This window comes from Pogonomyrmex barbatus, unplaced genomic scaffold (genome assembly GCF_055798465.1).
Source record: "Pogonomyrmex barbatus isolate J1 unplaced genomic scaffold, ASM5579846v1 scaffold1, whole genome shotgun sequence".
Lineage (NCBI taxonomy): Eukaryota > Metazoa > Arthropoda > Insecta > Hymenoptera > Formicidae > Pogonomyrmex > Pogonomyrmex barbatus.
In genome coordinates this window covers 29,174,003-29,191,244 of record NW_028297098.1, presented here as the reverse complement: position 1 = coordinate 29,191,244, position 17,242 = coordinate 29,174,003, and the positions used below count along the sequence as shown (strand labels likewise).

The following is a 17,242-nucleotide window of genomic DNA, read 5'->3' as shown; positions in this document are numbered from 1 at the left end:
TGATTGAACATTTCTATGGACATTCTACAATAATTGTAGAACATTTCGTAATCTTCAAATTCCATTTTTTTGACCAGATTGTCACTGTCATCTTGTAAAAATCTTTGTTTTTTCGAATATCGGACGCACCCACTTTTTATAACGAGCTTTTTCCTGTTAGTATACCATCAATTTCCATATTCCAAACAATTTTAAAATATTATATTGTCTAATTTTCTGTTGTTGAGATTGTTTCAGCTTCTTCCACTTTCGCTATCGCTTCCATATTATTAATAACAAGTCAGGGTCCATGATGACACTGCTTAAGTCTCGATCTACAATAGATGATTTAAGCCTTAAGCCATAAGAAATGGACGAATCATTGCGTGTCATTTTGAATTTATAGCCATTTATAATTTTACAGAATGTTTAATTTATGATATTTATATCATAATATTTCAAAAACCATCAACAGACATAATTTATTTTAAAAATAATAATTTAACAATTAAAATAATTTAATTTAATAAAGTTGCATAATCACGTGTAAATTTAAATATATATGCACGTATACATGTACGTATGTATATACATATTAATTTTATATATACATATACATAATATACATATAACATTTGCATACAAATGTATGTATATGTGCGCACGCGCGCCCACATGCATGATAAATATATACATACATATGTGTGTGTGTGTGTGTGTGTGTGTGTGTGTGTGTGTGTGTGTGTGTGTGTGTGTGTGTGTGTGTGTGTGTGTGTGTGTGTGTGTGTGTGTGTGTGTGTATATATATATAAAATATGTACACGTACATAATTCTGAAAATTGATTTCTTCAATGAATAGAATTTTTTATTACTATCTATTCTATTGTAAAATTGTTTTATTTTAATCATAGTAATTTTATTATACTTTGTATGTTATTCTATATAACTTTCTACTATTTCAATTTGTATTAACAATAAAAGCACTAATTTTTCTATTATTTCTAAACTTCCATCATACACTTATAATAAAATTCTTTGGAAAATTCAAATATTTTTTTTTTAAATAGTGCCATTTCTAGAAAATCATTAAGAGCACGCTGATCAAAATGCATGAGAAAATAAAATGTTGAGGCAGCAAAAGTCCAGGTCCAGGTATTGCTGAATTGCAGTAGTCAGTTAAACAGGAGCAAACTTCTTGTCTACCACCAAAACCACTTCGTTGATAACATTTGCCTTTATAATTTGACTCATCCCATCCACATCCTCGAATAACTCGCGTATCAGGAGGTACTATATAAGAAATATTTATTTATTATATTTTAGATATTAATTAGTCTTATCTTAAACATTAACTCTATATGAGGTAAGTCAAAACAATTGTCATTTGTCTTTCAAAAGACGTTTCCAATTCCATACTAAAACTACTTTTGAAATATTTTGTCGGGAGCTCTTTCTTTTATCTTTTTTAAAAGTGCAATTTTATGTATATAATATAATTCAATTATTGTAAGAATATTAAATTAATAGCAATAATGTTAATACATACAGCCATTAACGCTAAACTCGATGACTTGTGTAATTTTTCGACACATTGTATATTTTGCACCATCTTTAAGATCCGAACAATCTATCTTCATAGTATCTGGAGGGACAAGATCAGCGCATTGGCTATTATTCCGGCTATTACACTGATAACACTGCATAGCATTAACACCTGTAAAATATTATAATTTATCTATGTATTTTTATTATTATTTTATTACAAACGCACATATTATATTTACATACATATATAACATGAATACAGTTTTGTATTGAATGGAAATTTATATTTTGTATCGTAATTCTAAAATACACACATACTTGTATTATATAGAATATCACGAAAATTATACTTGTATACTTGTATACTTGTATAAAAAAATCACGAAATACGAGGATAATAAAATTAAACAATTAATTTTGATGAAAAATTAAATAATTAGATAACAAAAATTAAATATAAAATCTTTTCAAAAAAATTAATTTTTTAAATAAACAATTTAAAATTATAATAAAGAGATAAATGCCTTTAATAAATTATAGGCATTATTTAAGTTAAAGAGTTATTATTTATGTGTCATACATACAAAGGTATAAAATATGCAAACAACAACAGCATTTTAATGTAATCAATAATCGCAAAATATTTAATAATTCATTCCATTACATCCATGACACGCGAAAAGAAATGATTGTAAGGTAATCGATTTTTTATTAGCAATTGTGAGATACCGATATAAAAAAATCGATATAGCCAATAACATCTAGATTTTTTTATTGTATAAGATTGCAAAATATTTTGTGACATTAATCTATTTATTATATTTTCTCTTGATTATAGATATACATTATAGATATACATATATCTAGTAATATTAATTTTTAAGAAAGATAAATTTAAATAAATTAGATATATGCAACTGAATATATAAACTAACTGACTGACTGCTTTGACTTAAATTCAATTCCTTTCTTGTTACCTATTTCCGAATCTCCATATTACCTGTATATTGTCATGTTTCATATATGTGATATTGCGATGTGATCAGCATACATGCACATAGTAATCAAAAGCTTGGATTTTATTTGATTGTATTTGTTTTTCAAAAAATTTAGATTAATAAATAATAAAGTACATGGAGATTTATTTAAATTTTTTGTACACATACATATTCATGTTAATAAATTTTATTATTACATTTTAATTTATATGATAAAAAAATGGAATTCGGTCTCTTAAAGTTCTTTCAGGACACTTTCATAGAAAGTTGAAAATCAGAATGTTTCTCAAACTTCTGAACAATTACACAGATTTTTATCACTAATTAGACTAACTTAACTTCGTTGCTATGAAAAGCTGTATTTTAAAAAAAAAATCATGTTTTGGTGATACACTCATACATCTATAAATCAAACAGTTACAGTACAAATCTAAAATATTATTTATAATTGGTATTATGAAAAATATAATGAAAGAATAAGTTAAGAATAAATAAAAATGAAATAAGAAAGTTGTGCGAAAGTTGATCAAACTGTATTATAGTGAGAACTAAGATAACAAAGATTTAATTTCGGTGAAACGCATACTTCCTCCATTTTTTTTGCCAATCTTCAGTTGGCAGCAATCGGGAGTAAAAATATAGAATAATAGTTTTAATAATAAATATTTTATATATATATATATATATATATATATATATATATATATATATATATTAAGTGAATTATAATGATTATATGAAATTAAAAATTTTTTCTATTACAAACGAATACAATTTAAATCGTAATGATTACAATTTGTAACATTAAAAAATATCACTTTAAATCGTCAAATAATAATGATCGAATATATCATCTTCTAATTTAGTTTGTCTATGACGTTTTCTTATAAAATTACGTTCAACTGTCAGTATGATATGATAATAAGGTTAAAGATCATAAAAGAAAGAAGATAACGGAGCATACAGTCGACAGTAATGATATATAATTTTCCACACGACATATATTATACAATCTCTAGCGTAATCACTAATATATATCTCTCTAACAGGATGTTTCAATTAATTGAAAAAATTGAAAATTGATTTCAATTAATTGAAAAATCTCTGTTTTGAAAAATCTTGTTTTTAATGATATAGAAAAACCTTTTAAATAAAAGTTATATGACTTGAGAAGATAAATATTATAGGAAATGAAATAATAATTAAAATAACAATATCTATTTAAAGTCATATTTTTTAGATTTAAGATCATTTCTATTTTTAAAAATAATGCTATATTTTTTGTGTTATAAATTGATGCAATTTTTCTTCCTTTTTTTAACAAAGATTACGAAATTATGTTGTATTATAAAATTATAAAATTATGCTTAGAAATTGCTAGTTTAAAATTTATTTCTAATATAGCTGATTTATAAGATATGAATCTAACATATAATTATAAACGTATTTCATATAATCACATAAACATCTTGTTGATATATAAAATATAAATATAAAATATAAGATATAAATATATATCATTTCGTAAAATATTGATTTTTCAATGATTTTAATGCTTTTAAGCCCAGAAATAATAAATTTATTAATATAGAGAAAATAAATAGTTTCAAATATTGTTTCAAACAAAAGCAAATATGCAAATATATATTATGAGTCGAATATTTTTTCTTAATAATTATGTTTTTTTCTCCACATTAATAAATTGGTCTTATTAATTTGCAAAGGTATAGAAATATTAAGATTGATTATCAAAATGAAATAAATATGATTATCAAAAAACTTCAAGAAATCAAGAAATTTCACGAGATATTTTACATCAGAATAAAATAAAAGAAAGTTATTAAATTAGCAATCTTTACATATCTTAATAAGCTATTCCTTTGTAAAAAAAAACCAAACTGCATCGAGAGATGCAGTTGTTTACATGCATTAATGCATGTAAATAATTGATATAAGAAATAAAAGATATATATTGAAATCTAAACATGAAATAAGTATTTTACTAGTTAAAATATAGATTGCTTCAAATCCTACATTTTCCTAAAAAAATTTTTCTATATTATTAAAAAGAAAAAGATATTCTAAATATTTTAGTTAGGTAGGACTACTCGGTATATGATTATGTCTTTAAGACAATAGTATGAAAATAGTTCATAATTTTTAAAAATGTCATTGACACACACACACACACACACACACACACACACACATATGTATATATTACAGATAGATTATTATAATATTTCCAAACTCGCAATATGTTTCAAGTCGTAACTGAAAAAAATGGAAAACTTCAGTGTTTAGATACATTTCCGTTACTTACCGTTGTAGCATATAAATAGGAAACTGCTGCACAAAGTTATAACGATAGATCTCATGTCTTTTTTAAAAACTTTTTTCATTTTTTTCCTTATTTCTATTTTAAAACGAATAAAACTCTTGACTTCACTGAAAAGCTTCACTGAATTTATAACGAAATATTACAGTATTCACAAAAAAAATGAAAACACGGAACGATAGATACAAAGAAAATGAAAAATAGGAAAGTAAATAAGATTTAAGTGAATAAATAAAAACGATAGAATAGAAGAAAGAAGAAGATGAAGACAAAAGGAAAAAGAGAAAGAGAATTATAAATTGAAAAAAGCTATGAAATACGAATCATTTGATGTGGGGAACTGAGAAAGCACTATTAATGTACGGTGCTTGCGAAGCGTAAGCTCACTAATGTTAACATTGAAGTTATACCGCGTATACCATCAAGCAATACTGAACGAACAAACGATTATGCTTGAGGAAGGGAGAGCAAAGCAAATATATGGGCGGTGGGAGAAGAACATGGCGAAACGACTTATCTACGAATTACACCAGACCTGATCGCATTTTCGTTTCTTGCTTCGATAGCCCACTTTACGCATTGGTTTTGACTCTTAATAAGCATTCCTATACCAACTAGTCACGTGGATAACAACTTTCAATTGATTAATAAATTATCGGGATTTTATATTGATGATAATTACTCCTTAATTTCTTTGGATGTAATATCGTTTATGAATGTTCCTCTTGATTTAGCGATGGATAGCATTTCTAAACGATGAGATGATAGCGCTGAATTGTAACACTCTCAAAGAAGAATTTTTCAAAGAAGGCTGTAGTTTTTGTTTTACACTTTTCTTTTATTTTTGAAAATCGCATTTATATAACTGAATTGTTTGTGAAATAAAAAGCCTTGTTATTAATTGTGCATTTCTTCTTCTCATTTTTCAATTTTTAATTATATTTAAAAGATTAATTTATTGAAATCTAAATGCATCGTATTCCATATTCTGTGATAAATAAATTGATTGATAATACATCGCCCAATTGTATAATTGTAATCAAAGTCTGCGATGATCCGAATATTAATAATGTATTTTTATCTTATAATTGTTTTTTATATTAATTTACTTTCTGTATATAAATAGCTGGAACAGATAGATGAAAGCAAAAGAAAAAGTAAAGGAGTAAAATATATGATTTCCAATAAAATTATTATTTATAAAATTATTATTTAATTAATATTTAAATATTAATATTAAATTAACATTATTAATATTTATAATTTCTTTCATAAATTTTATCCTTTATAATTAAATCTTTTTATATAATATATGTACGTTTTTAATATATGTAGTCTTCTGAATAATGCATTTAAGAACGGAATTAAAATTTTCATTAAGAAATAAAACACAATGAAAGATCCAAATCATTTTTTTTTTTATTGTATATTAATTGTAACGCATACGCTCACGAGCATGTATTAAGATCGCTGATAAGAAAGTGATAGAAAAGATTAGAAAGTTAATAAATATAAATATAAAAAGATATTGAACTGATAAAGAATTAGAATGACAGTACAAATTCTGATCACTAAATATATGATAAAGTAAAAATACATAAATATATTAATTAATAACACAACAATGATTTTTTTGACATCACAAAAATTTTTGTTCAGATCAACTAAGAAGTAAAAGTGAATTATATTCTAGGGATTCAAAGGATTGATATGACTATGTAGGTTAAATAAGTAAGGCTGTATATGATATAAGTAGCTTTACGTTCAAATAGAGAGTAAAGTGGCAGTTTGGAACACGTTGAGTGGATAATGTTCATCTTCCTGTGACACTCGCAACGTTACGAAACTGTCACAGTACAAAATTATCCGCACAAAACTAATCATTCGGGTATTTACGCGTTATACTATTTACACAATTTTATGTAAAATTTTTCAATCTTCATTTCAAATTTTTTATTATCATTTGCATATATTCACAAATTACACACAATAATTTTATTTATTTGTCTATTTGTTTTAACGAGTAAATATGTCTTTTAAACATATACATATAATTAGATTTTAATGAGCTTTTCAGTATAATGTTAAAAAAGTTAGAATAAAAAATCTTGTAACAAAGGCAACAATGCAAGTTACAACAAATATTCATAAATTTTTTTTCAATCTATTTCAAGATTTATATGTGGACACCATATCTGCTTTTTTTGTATTATAAATAGTTCTGCGCTTTCTAATCTGCTGATTTAAATCAAATTTAATTAATTTAATTTTTCTTTTTTTAAACATAAAAAATTATAAGTATTCAGAGAGAGAGAGAGAGAGAGAGAGAGAGAGAGAGAGAGAGAGAGAGAGAGAGAGATAGAGAGAGAGAGAGAGAGAGAGAGAGAGAGTGTGTTTGTATTTAATCATATGTAAATCTAATGTGTATATCTAATAACATTTATAATGTAAAATCATAATATTTATAATAAATCATAATATTTATAATAAACAAATAAAAGGAATAAAAAAGCAATCTTTTAAACTTTCTTTTTAAATAATTATATAAAAACATATAGAAATATATACATACATTGATTTATAGACACTCTATCATTTATAGATCATGTATGTCTGTTTGTTATATGTATGAACGCACACGCACGTATGCTTATACATATAACACGTATACACGCATACGCGTATACACATATACATGTTTCATAATTAGTTAATTGGCACATCTTTCATGGATAGGTAGTACAGGTTATACTGAATAAAAAAGTTTTGTACCATTTTGTAATTTTCATAATGATTGATAAGTTTAATTAATTAATAAAAATGTACGAATGAACAATGAAATGATTTTCTATATGAGAGTAATGTTAGAAGGAAAAGCGTATATATTATTAAGCGAATTTTATATAAATTACGTATTAAATAATCATATAGTTTATATTTAAAGTCATTTAGAATACATTCAGAGGGGTAGCACAACAAATATTACACGGCATATTATTTCACAACTCAACAGCGCAGTAGCTGAATGATTGTTTAAAAAATTCAGTATGACACAAGGATAGCGGAAGTCATCAGGAGTTTTTGTGTGATATGAGGTTCTATTTTACTTAAACTCAAAGTATTGATAAAGTACAGTTGGGACAGTCGGGTAGGATGCAATTACCAAAAATCAATTCAGATTTTGTCAAAATGCGTTTATTCAACGTTATACTTCTGTCTGTCTCTCTCTCTCTCTCTCTCTCTCTCTCTCTCTCTCTCTCTCTCTCTCTCTCTCTCTCTCTCTCTCTCTCTCTCTCTCTCTCTCTCTCTCTCTCTCTCTCTCTCTCTCTCTCTCTAGGAGTGCTCGCCATTACTCGCTCATTACTCAAAAAGCATGCATGAAATCGCTGCTGCGTGATCACTGCGGCGTCATCTCCAACTTGTTTCAATTTATTCACTAATTCCTTACAATTTCCACGATGTTAAACATCTATTTTTTTATATATTTTTCATGTAAAAATGGCGACAACATAGATGATAATAACCACAACAACGCATTTCCATATATTCATATCAACTTTTTTTCTTGTTTTTAGATCCCTAAAATAGTTATAGTATTGCACGAAATATGATATGACATTAGCAATCAGCTGGCTCACACAGTCCTTTCTTATTCTTTGTATTTATATAAATGAAATTGTAATTTATTTATATATTTAATTTTTTCTTCATACATTTGAATAGATTAACATCAAGCAACTCAGAAAGAAATATCAAGAAATGCAGCATCAAGAAATATTGACTGAAGATTATAAGTGCTAAAAGTGTGTCAGGGTAAGCGTAATAGCGGAGCGCTAAAACGCTAAATACGTTAATATTAAGTATAATGAAATATTTACTTAATATTAATTTGCATATGTACGTTTTTGTGTATGTGTGTGTGTGTGTGTGTGTGTGTGTGTGTGTGTGTGTGTGTGTGTGTGTGTGTGTGTGTGTGTATATATATGATAATTTGCAATCGCTTAACAAATCATCAATGTAACAATAAGAAAAAATCAGAAACATTCGTATACAATATATAATACTTGTAACATTTTACAATTATAGAATTTATTAAAATTATCTTTTCAAAATTATTAATTTTACATAGTTCATCTATAACTTTATATTAGATTTATCACAATTAAACGAATATATTTTACATTAGCTTTTTAATATTTATCTAGTAATATTACAAATATATTATAACACTATAATTTAATTATGATTCGATTGTATATACACATTCATAAGTACACATGAAACATAAATATAAAATCAGAAAGACAAAACATAAATTATATTAAGGTTAATTAAATAAGCTTATTTTTAAAAAAGTCATAAGATTACACTAGAGCTTCTTGATTAATCAGTCGATTAATTTAAATAATCGTACCTAAAATGATAATTTACAACTACGAAAAGTATACACACAAAGTAAAGCACAGAGTTAAATGAACATTGTTGAGATCGATTGCAGCCGTATCCCAAACATTCACAGATAAGTTGATGACTATCTCGAGTATAACGTCCTTGATAACATTTCTTTTGATTATTACATGATTTTGCGCATTCGCGCATTGTTATGCTATTATACGAATCCATAAAATAATCTAGAATTTTCATATTTAAACATTGTTTAATATGAATTATTGTTGCTGAAGTATTTCTTAATCTTCTTGTTATTGAACTATTATATACCAAACTAAATTACATTATATATAATTATACTATACATATATTTACGTATGTAGTATACGTTGTTAAAAAAAATGGAGATTTGCAATATACAATAACGTATCTTTTTTGAAAAACAATTATGTATTTTCTTTATATTAATTGATTGATTTCATTATTTTGTGCATAAAAGTATAGTTGCCAACAATGAATAGTATGTTGCAAACAATGAATAGTTTACAAGATATTTTATACGTTATGTCAAATTACATATCAAATTCAAATCTCATAACTCAGAAAGAACTTGCTAAAAAAATACATTATTATACTATTTTGAAAAGTTGTCGCGGTAAGTTATAAGAATATGTTATCAAAAATGTGGATTTCCCGTTTAAAAAAACAGTTGACCTCTATATGACCTTAGTAACGCCATACAAAGTAATCTGATAAAATCAATAAATAGATCTTCTGAAATTCTACAACTTCCTCTAATATTTTTTTCTAAAATACATTCCTGACGAGTTATTTAACCGTTTCCGTACTTTTGAAGGATCTTGTGTGTGTGTGTGTGTGTGTGTGTGTGTGTGTGTGTGTGTGTGTGTGTGTGTGTGTGTGTGTGTGCGTGCGTGCGTGTGCGTGCGTGCGCGCGCGCGCGCGTGTGTGTGTGTGTGTGTGTGTGTAGGCATTTATGACATTTATAAATTTTATTGTCTAATAATATAATTTATAATTATCTATATATTATAATTTATTATTTATTTTAGGGATATCATAGTTCAATAACGAAAACACAAAGAAATATTTCTGTAACATGTGTGTGTGTGTGTGTGTGTGTGTGTGTGTGTGTGTGTGTGTGTGTGTGTGTGTGTGTGTGTGTGTGTGTGTAAAATAAGTTTATTTAATTAAGTATAATTGACATTTTTACTTACACTTATAGACAGCTTTGCGACAATACAGATGACTCGATGGGCATAATTTCAAATACTTAAAATGTACTTTATTAATAGTACAATCTTTATCTTTTTTGCTGCTACATTGATAACATCTAATTGCAGTGCATTTTACTTTTAATATTAATGTTGTATGGATGTTGAAGAGGAAACAAAACAAGGATGTAAAGAGGAATAAAAACAAAAAGATTACATTAATGAAAGATGTCTTTAATTTGTTTACATATAAAATTTTCTATATTTTCTTAAATAATTATTGATTGATCGAATTTATAATTTTTTTATCCAAAAGTAAACAATTATGATATGTTACCAATACTTCAATCTTATTTTAATACTAATAGTTAACTAACTATATTTTCATCATAAAAATCAAGCATTTTTTTGGTTAAAGCTCACCTCTTTGAACAATATGTAAAATTAATAATATTTGCAATACATGCAGTCTTATTTGCATTATAACGTAATATCTGAATTTTGTCTATAAATTATATAATATTGGAAGAAGGTAATGGCTGCAAGAGAAACAACATTCATTTTATAAATATATTCGTATTATAATGATCCCTTTCTAATTTACAATTTAGTCTAAAATGTAATAAAATAAAATATCTATCGAATACAGCTGTCACATACGTGTACGCGTGTATGTGTATGATAGAAGTATATAAAACGTTATGTGAAAAATTCTATTATATGTAAGTGTAAGATTTCAGTAACTGATTTACATGTAATTGGTCATTACAATATATTTTACGACCAAGTTCATAGTTATATACATATATATATTTTAATAAATGCGTTACTTAATCATCAAAAAATATTTCTTACCAAATATTTCATTATATTTGAATAAATTTGAAATCAATATTTACTTATCAGAAAAATTAAATCTTGTCAAATTAAATTCTGCAAAATAACCTATACTTTATCAATTATGTTCAGTTTCGTTAACACGAAGTTAGTTAGTTTGATTACATTTTTTGGTATTAAAATCGATTTTATTCTTATAGAAGAAGATAAAAAGAAGGCGTCAATTTCACGCACCTCTCAATTTTCTTTTATTTCTGTAAAAATAGTAAAAAAAATGACGCCAAGCGCCCTTTGTTATTTTTGGTTTGTGTAAAAAAATATAGAAGAATTTCCATATACACAAAAAGTCTATAAAAAAAAATTTCAAAATTTCAGTACATAAATCAATTTTTATGCAATTTAACATAAAATATCTTGTAAACTATTCATTTTTGGCAAATATATATATATATATATATATCTTAATACTTTTATGCACAGAATAATAAGATAAATCGATTAGTATTAAAAAAAAATGGAGAGTTACAATATACATCGATATATCTTTTTTAAAAAACAATTATGCATTTTTTTTATACTAGTTGATTCATCTCATTATTCTGTGCATAAAAATATATTAAGATATAGTTGCCAAAAAATGAATAGCTTATGAGATATTATTTATATTTTATGTGAGTTTACATATCAAATTCAAGTCTCATAACTTGGAAAATAGTTACTAAAAAAATACTTTATTATAGTATTTTGCAGAGCTCTCGACGTCAGCTACAAGAATATGTAATAAAGATCGGAGTTTTTATTTAAAAAAAACAAATTTTACTTCTACATGACCTTGGCAACAACACCTAAGGTCAAACAGATCACTGAATAAATCTTTCTGAATTCAACTTTTTCATCTAAAACACTTTTTCCTAAACTAACTACTTAGAGATATTTCGCCGTTCCGAGACTTTTTATACATCCTGTATATAATTTATATTTTTATTTTTACCGATTCTTTTAGAGAACAGGAAATTTAAAGAAGAAAAATTCAATTCATTTATATAATAAATTATTTATTTATTTTGAAACTTGAAACTTGAAAATCATAAAAAATTTGTAAAATTATTTTCATATATACCTATATAACTTCATTTAGTAGTTCCATTGTTATTTGCAATAGCAAATTTTATTGTGTCTAATTGAATAAACATAACAAGATATGTTACTGCAGCTCCAGCGATCTATAAGAAAATTTTATTTAGTAATTCTATATCATATTTTTAAGACTTTCACGGGTATTTTTTTCAAAATTATATGGATTATCATCATGTCACGAGTCATTGTTAATGCCAACGTTTCATGAACATTGCAGTTTATTTCATTAAGGAGATCCTAAAGTCGATCCTTTTTTATCGATTAATTTTTCAAATCGATTAATTTTTCAGCGTGCTATTTTTCTAATTGCATTTACAGATTTAAGAATCCCCGGATAACTAATTTTTCGCTATTTTCTGCTCTATTATATCAATATCACACGCATGATGCGTACAAATTTTCAGGCACGCTAATCTTTTATATCACATGTTTTCAAGCCTACTTGTAAAAACTCTACATTGTTCCTGCATGTAATTCGCACCTCATACTGGTCTTATTTTGAACATTTGAAATAGGCTGCCAAATTTTTATATGAAACAAAAATTCTTTAGAAATCAGCAATCAGTTCAATATCAAGTTACTTTTTGTGTAGATGAAGTGAACTGAATAATGTTCACAAAACATTGGCATTAACAATGATTTAAGACATGATAATAACAATACAATACAATATATAATACAATACAATTATATATAATGCATTACAATTATATATAATACTATCATATAAACGGATAGAATTTGTTTTTTGCTTACAGAGCATATGAGAGGAATATTAATTTCATACAATCCCAAAGCAGTGAATATCAAATTCTCATGAATCAGCTGAAGTGAAAAGTGTATCACCTAAATTACATTTATAAACGTTTTGTATTAAAAAATTGTTTAAAATATGTATATTTTGTATTAGAATGTGCAAGAATAAATTCTTTTCGAAAACTCTTTTGAGTAGTTTGTAATAATTTTGAATGCAAATAATGTATATTACAAAGGAATTAAGGAATTAAAAGAGTTTAATCGAAATTATATTAATAATTTTCTTTCATATATAGATACACAATAGCTACACATAATAGATACACAATATGATTGTCTATAACTAAAAAAAAAAAACAACTAATTGTACAAACTTTTGTACAATTTTAAATATTATTAAGGAGATTTAGTATTATAAAGCATTATTAAATTAGAATTGGAATGTCTATTGTGTAGTGACATTCCAAAGACATTTTAGTTAACATAAATAATCTTTCTACAACATGTACTCATTTCTTCATATCATTTTAAACATGATAATATTCAATAGCTAGTTATTTCTTCCAAATTTAACTTCCGTATTTAGAATATTTACTTCTCTTATACTCTGTTGAATATAATATTTTCTTGACATGAAATGTATCTTGCAGTTAATATCGTCGATTGGCCATATCCTATTTATATACAAAATAATATACAAAATACTGAATATATTTTACAACTATTTTTCAAGTTACGTTTGCATGATTATGTTGTGCGGAGTTTCTATCAAAACTATAAAAGATTAAACTAAAAAAGTAGGAGAAATATTTTAATTGAGATGACTGCATTTATTGAGTCGAAAGTGAGTCGAAAAGAATTAATTTGTCTTATAAATTAATAATTAATATCTTACAATTTTTCATGCAAATAATTTTACTTACTTCAGCTCGCGAGGATTTATTTTCCAGAAAACCATTGTGCAAAATGATTGCTGTTTGTCTAAACTGAATATAAATATGAAGATTACAAACATGCTTTTTATGATCTACATATATAAGCCAGAAAAACTCTTGTCTTGTGAAGCGACATATTCCTGAAACTCGATTCTGAAACTTTTTCTTTGGCAGGATTTTTGTCAAGTCGATTTGTCAAGAAGATTTTTGTCCGTCGAAGCTTAGCTTTTGAATTATAAAAATAGGCTGCATATTATAAATCAGAAAAAATAGGCAGCCCATTGTTTTGTTAAATCACAGTTTAACCAATGTGAGCACTCCATGTGTATCTTTGCGTGCCAATTGTATGTAACCATTTAAAAATTTAGAAATTAATAAAGAAATAAAAAGTATTCTATTGTTACTTTCTGTGAATTTTATGATGCTCTCTCATTCACTTCATGTTAATGCGGTGGAGAACTCCAGAAAAAATAAATAAATTTAAAAACAGTTAACAAGATGAGAATAATTTTGACAAGTTTATATAAACCTGCACGAATTCGACCTCTTAGAATATTGAATTAATAAATTATTTTTCTCTTGAAATATTCTATAATCTCAAGAGAAAAAGATGCTCCGTATAATTCGCATTCTATTTATATAAATAAATAATTACGTAAAGTTATTCTTTAATGAAAAACAAATTGAAAAATCTTGATTCATTCTGTTTTCAAGAATGTGATTTTTACAACAATGATATTTTTTATTTATTATAAAGTGTGATTATATGCAGATAGTTACATGTAGACAGTTTCAAAAAACAATTGTACTGTGCTGTGATACTTTTATTTTCACTCACACTGCGAGATACATTATTTACATATGTACGCTCATCTAAAAAGTGATACTGGCTGAATAAATATTTATATTTTCTTCGCAGAATCAGAAAAAAATTTAAGATCTTCTATTTCGTTTTTCATTAAGAAATAACGCTATGTAATTAGCATAAATTATTTGTATATGTATGTCCAATACGTTCATATGTAATACATTGTTAAATTATCTTCTATAAATAAAAAAATACTCAACTTTATTTCTCAGTCGTTGACAAACATAACTGATGTACAGAAATCGAAGAGCATAAAAAGACACGAAAATTATTGGAATTATTAACATTCCGGTATTGTTGTTGTCTTTTTCTATATCCCGATACATGTCATAAAGCAGGAAAATTATATTATTCAAAGATAAAGCAGAATCTATCAAAAGCTGCAGACCAAAATTTGTATTCGTCTGATAATAAAAATTCATATAAAAATGGATTATTTAACATAATTTTAATATAATAGTAATATAACATATATAACAGTAATTCGTATGCTACATAAATATGCATATAAATTACCTTTGTTGCTAAAATGTATAATTCATGATGAATATGTTGAAGTAATCGGATCTTGATAATTACAGTGCTATCACATTTATTAAATGAATTTGAATTTGTAGAGAAACCAATACACGAAATAGATAGATTCTCCCTCGAATATTTTATCGCAATTTTATTCAATTTGCGGAATCTTAGATATATATCGTTTATATAATGAGCGAATAATCCGCTCATAACTAACTCATACAGTAAGAAATACCAATCGTGCAAAAAGAAGCATATCAATTGAAATGAATTATTCGTAATTATATCATAAGCATTTTCCATTATGACAAATAATGTTATTATCGCTGTTGCGATATCCTGTATATATTTTGTGAAGAAAATATCTTCGTCTGAGAATTTCGCACCGTACGATCTGAAATCAGAAACAAAAAATACGCTTACATGAAGAATGTAGAGAGCATGTATAGTCTGTCTAGTAAGAACGTAATGCGTAAACTTTTGGTTTAAGAACTACTACAATAAAAACAATTGAATGAGCAGATAGCAGAGATCTTTTTTTCTTTACAACGCATTATGCAGAGATCTTCAGTTATTATCCGATTTTTCACTTTTTCAGAGAAAGACGTATTTAATAATGAGTGCCGCGTATATTAAAAGGTCTGAAGCTGTTTTTCTTTGCATGTACACAAAAGGACCAAAGATGCCATGGGAAGCGGCTGTAAAATACATGAAAAAAATCAAAAATGTTTGTAAATAAGCGGATAAAGCGGTATGAAGCAACAAACACCATTGATAATTTCTGCCAGAGCACACGCGATAAAACACGAAAAACAAGAGAGAGAATGAACAGATATCGTATAGTTTTTACAAATCCTTTATCCCTATCGTTGCGCCAAGGACAAAGTCAAATTGAGAAAAAGAGGTATGGCTTTGTCAAGTGAGAGTATTCAAATTTTTTTTGAAAACATATAAACCATCTTATATAATTATTTAACAGAATTATTTAAAGAATCTTACTCGAGTATGGAGTCTATGATGAATATCTCTTCGCGAAGAAAAGCAAATTGTTTTGGATGAAATATAGATATGCTCAACGTAATCAATACAAAGAAAGTACTTAGGAAGAATCTCGCGATTGCCATGAATTTTATGGTAAGATGTTTTTCGCAATGCTCGATGCAAACACTGCGCCAAGATATTTGACTTAAAAAAGAGAACAATAATATCAATACAAGACTGTATAATCTGCCTATGTAACTCGACAGATTGAGTCCCAAAAAATGCGAAATTGTTTCTAGAGATTGACCAGTAGACATTAAAAATTGCTTTTTTTTTAGTTCCATTGAAACTTCCTAAAAAGTTTTGATTGAGTTAAATTCATTGAAAAATTGATAATATCAATTAATACACAATTAACATTTGTTAGACATACTTACCTTGATATATTACACACAATTTTTTATTTGCACATTCACTATATAATATAGCTACTAGTCCGTGTCGGAAATCATACTAATACTGCACGCAAGATGTATGATTTATCGCAACTTTCAATCAAATTGCCTTGATCGATCGTCGAGAAAATAACTATACATACATGTTTACGCACGCACGCACGCACGCACGCACGCACGCACGCACACACGCACACACACACACACACACACACACACACACACACACACACACACACATTAATATGTATCCAACATGCACAGATACA

General features: G+C 26.2%; 2 protein-coding genes across 2 annotated transcripts; both read right to left on the bottom strand.

Annotated features, from left to right (window-relative positions):
• Window positions 1-858: 858 nt before the first annotated feature.
• Window positions 859-5,303, bottom strand: LOC105433994 (UPAR/Ly6 domain-containing protein crok). Its single transcript, XM_089072115.1, has 3 exons — window positions 4,847-5,303; window positions 1,527-1,694; window positions 859-1,270 (listed from the first exon to the last, which is right to left on the bottom strand). The coding sequence occupies exons 1-3, from the start codon at window positions 4,923-4,925 to the stop codon at window positions 1,056-1,058; spliced, it is 462 nt and encodes a 153-aa protein (XP_088928241.1). The 5' UTR covers window positions 4,926-5,303; the 3' UTR covers window positions 859-1,055.
• Window positions 5,304-7,236: 1,933 nt separating this feature from the next.
• LOC105423022 (putative gustatory receptor 28b) lies at window positions 7,237-17,144 on the bottom strand. The gene is made up of 6 exons (XM_025217292.2): window positions 16,537-17,144; window positions 15,532-15,931; window positions 15,216-15,419; window positions 14,136-14,198; window positions 13,213-13,302; window positions 7,237-12,542 (listed from the first exon to the last, which is right to left on the bottom strand). The coding sequence occupies exons 1-6, from the start codon at window positions 16,860-16,862 to the stop codon at window positions 12,450-12,452; spliced, it is 1,176 nt and encodes a 391-aa protein (XP_025073077.2). The 5' UTR covers window positions 16,863-17,144; the 3' UTR covers window positions 7,237-12,449.
• Window positions 17,145-17,242: the final 98 nt, after the last annotated feature.

Bases quoted from the DNA above. Each gene is read 5' to 3' on its own strand.
- LOC105433994 (XM_089072115.1), bottom strand. From the start codon at position 4,925: ATGAAAAAAGTTTTTAAAAAAGACATGAGATCTATCGTTATAACTTTG. The intron at 1,695-4,846 runs GTAAGTAACGGA...AATATTTTACAG, and splicing joins CCTATTTATATGCTACAACG to GTGTTAATGCTATGCAGTGT. The intron at 1,271-1,526 runs GTATGTATTAAC...TTTCTTATATAG, and splicing joins CGAGTTTAGCGTTAATGGCT to TACCTCCTGATACGCGAGTT.
- LOC105423022 (XM_025217292.2), bottom strand. From the start codon at position 16,862: ATGGAACTAAAAAAAAAGCAATTTTTAATGTCTACTGGTCAATCTCTA. The intron at 13,303-14,135 runs GTAAGTAAAATT...AATGTAATTTAG, and splicing joins ATAAATCCTCGCGAGCTGAA to GTGATACACTTTTCACTTCA. The intron at 12,543-13,212 runs GTAAGCAAAAAA...ATTTTCTTATAG, and splicing joins ATATTCCTCTCATATGCTCT to ATCGCTGGAGCTGCAGTAAC.